General features: G+C 43.0%; 1 protein-coding gene across 1 annotated transcript in view; it reads right to left on the bottom strand.

The window, feature by feature from the left end:
* Positions 1 to 292: 292 nt before the first annotated feature.
* LOC109883473 (coronin-2A-like) overlaps positions 293 to 2107 on the bottom strand; it is a 2004-nt gene continuing 189 nt past the window's right edge. The window contains exons 1-2 of the mRNA XM_031793057.1: positions 1976 to 2107; positions 293 to 436 (exon numbers count right to left, since the gene is read on the bottom strand). The exon at positions 1976 to 2107 is cut by the window's right edge and continues 189 nt beyond it. Coding sequence (XP_031648917.1) covers positions 293 to 436; positions 1976 to 2107 — 276 coding nt within the window. The remainder of the gene's footprint in view (positions 437 to 1975) is intronic.

The following is a 2107-nucleotide window of genomic DNA, read 5'->3' on the forward strand; positions in this document are numbered from 1 at the left end:
TACTAATGACTACTATGCATCTATATCAGTGTATAGTGTGTTCTAATGACTACTATGCATCTATGTCAGTGTATAGTGTGTACTAATGACTACTATGCATCTATATCAGTGTATAGTGTGTACTAATGACTACTATGCATCTATATCAGTGTATAGTGTGTACTAATGACTACTATGCATCTATATCAGTGTATAGTGTGTACTAATGACTACTATGCATCTATATCAGTGTATAGTGTGTACTAATGACTACTATGCATCTATATCAGTGTATAGTGTGTACTAATGACTACTATGCGTGCATATCTGTAGTACTGACGGTGCAGTCTTCAGAGCAGGAGGCGATGCAGTGATCATCAAAAGGGTTCCACTTGACATCCAACACCCTGGCACTGTGACCACACACCCTGGGGTGTTGGGGGTCTACTTTACCAGTCTGGAGAGAACCAAGAGGAGGTAAGGGAGAAGAAGAAAGCCAGGGGAAAGAAGAGGAGGAAGAGGGGAGATACAAATAATGGCTTAAAAAGAGATAGTGAACGTACAACATGATGTATAATGCATTCATTAGGCTTGTCAAGCAATAATTTAACATACACACGACCAAATCAGACCAGTAAAAATCATCTGACAGCAGGAAGAGGAAGTGGTGTAACTAGGCAAATACGTAAACAGGAAGTGAGGTCACCCAGTAACTTGGGAGAGGCTATACCAAAGATGATGGATATACAGACAAGATGTGTGTCTCTCTGCCCCTAACAATGGAATGGGAGTTGTTGTCCACAACGCGGTAAGGCGGGCTGTCCAGCTTAAACCTATCCTTTCTTTGGATTGGTGGATACATCTCATTATTGTAATCCTTTTTTAAATATTCGATTAGGGTTGTTGAGGGAAGTAGCTAGCTAGTGTAGCTAATATCAGCCCAGTAAAGAGGGAAGTAGCTAGATAGTGTAGCTAATATCAGTCCAGTAAGGTTGGAAGTAGCTAGCTAGTGTAGCTAATATCAGCTCAGTAAAGAGGGAAGTAGCTAGCTAGTGTAGCTAATATCAGCCCAGTAAGGTTGGAAGTAGCTAGCTAGTGTAGCTAATATCAGCCCAGTAAAGAGGACAGTAGCTAGATAGTGTAGCTAATATCAGGTCAATAAGGAAAGGGAAGTAGCTAGCTAGTGTAGCTAATATCAGCCCAGTAAGGTTGGAAGTAGCTAGCTAGTGTAGCTAATATCAGGTCAATAAGGAAAGGGAAGTAGCTAGCTAGTGTAGCTAATGTCAGGGCAATAAAAAAGGGAAGTAGCTAGCTAGTGTAGCTAATGTCAGGGCAATAAGGAAAGGGAAGTAGCTAGCTAGTGTAGCTAATATCAGCCCAGTAAGGTTGGAAGTAGCTAGCTAGTGTAGCTAATGTCAGGGCAATGAGAAAGGGAAGTAGCTAGATAGTGTAGCTAATATCAGGTCAATAAGGAAAGGGAAGTAGCTAGCTGGTGGAGCTAATATCAGGTCAGGGTGACAGGCTTTTGTAGTCCAATAAAAACGGAATGATTCTTAACAATCTCCCGACTTCAGCAGACAAGTTTTACAAATTCTTGAAGAAGTTTCTAGCCACAACCATAAACTAACTGGCTGGGCAGGACTCCTTATGTCCTGGCTGGGAGAGGCTATACGGACTGGCTGGGCCACTAACTGGCGGTAGCGTAGCCTAGTGGTTAGAGCGTTGGACTAGTAACTGAAAGGTTGCAAGATCAAATCCCAGAGCTGACAAGGTAAAAATCTGTTGTTCTGCCTCTGAATAAGGTAGTTAAACCCATTGTTCCTAGGCTGTCATTGTAAATAAGAATTTGTTCTTAACTGACTTGCCTCGTTAAATAAATAAGGATGAACCAAATCTGTTTTGCCAATCCCCACTCAACTCTCGTTGTGATCTAACATGCATCATCAATTTTTGGGGCACCGAGGCGTGTCCGTATAGTCTCTCTCCGGTAACGTACGTGATGGATGGAGAGGACCAAGAAAGCACCGCCCCCGGAGCATTCCGTTACTATGGCAACGAAGCGCGGGTTAACGGAGCAGTAGTGGTTGTCGTGGACGCTGTGTGTGATCGGGATTCCGTGGTAACCGTG

The sequence above is a fragment of the Oncorhynchus kisutch genome, linkage group LG16, assembly GCF_002021735.2.
Source record: "Oncorhynchus kisutch isolate 150728-3 linkage group LG16, Okis_V2, whole genome shotgun sequence".
Classification (NCBI taxonomy): Eukaryota; Metazoa; Chordata; class Actinopteri; order Salmoniformes; family Salmonidae; genus Oncorhynchus; species Oncorhynchus kisutch.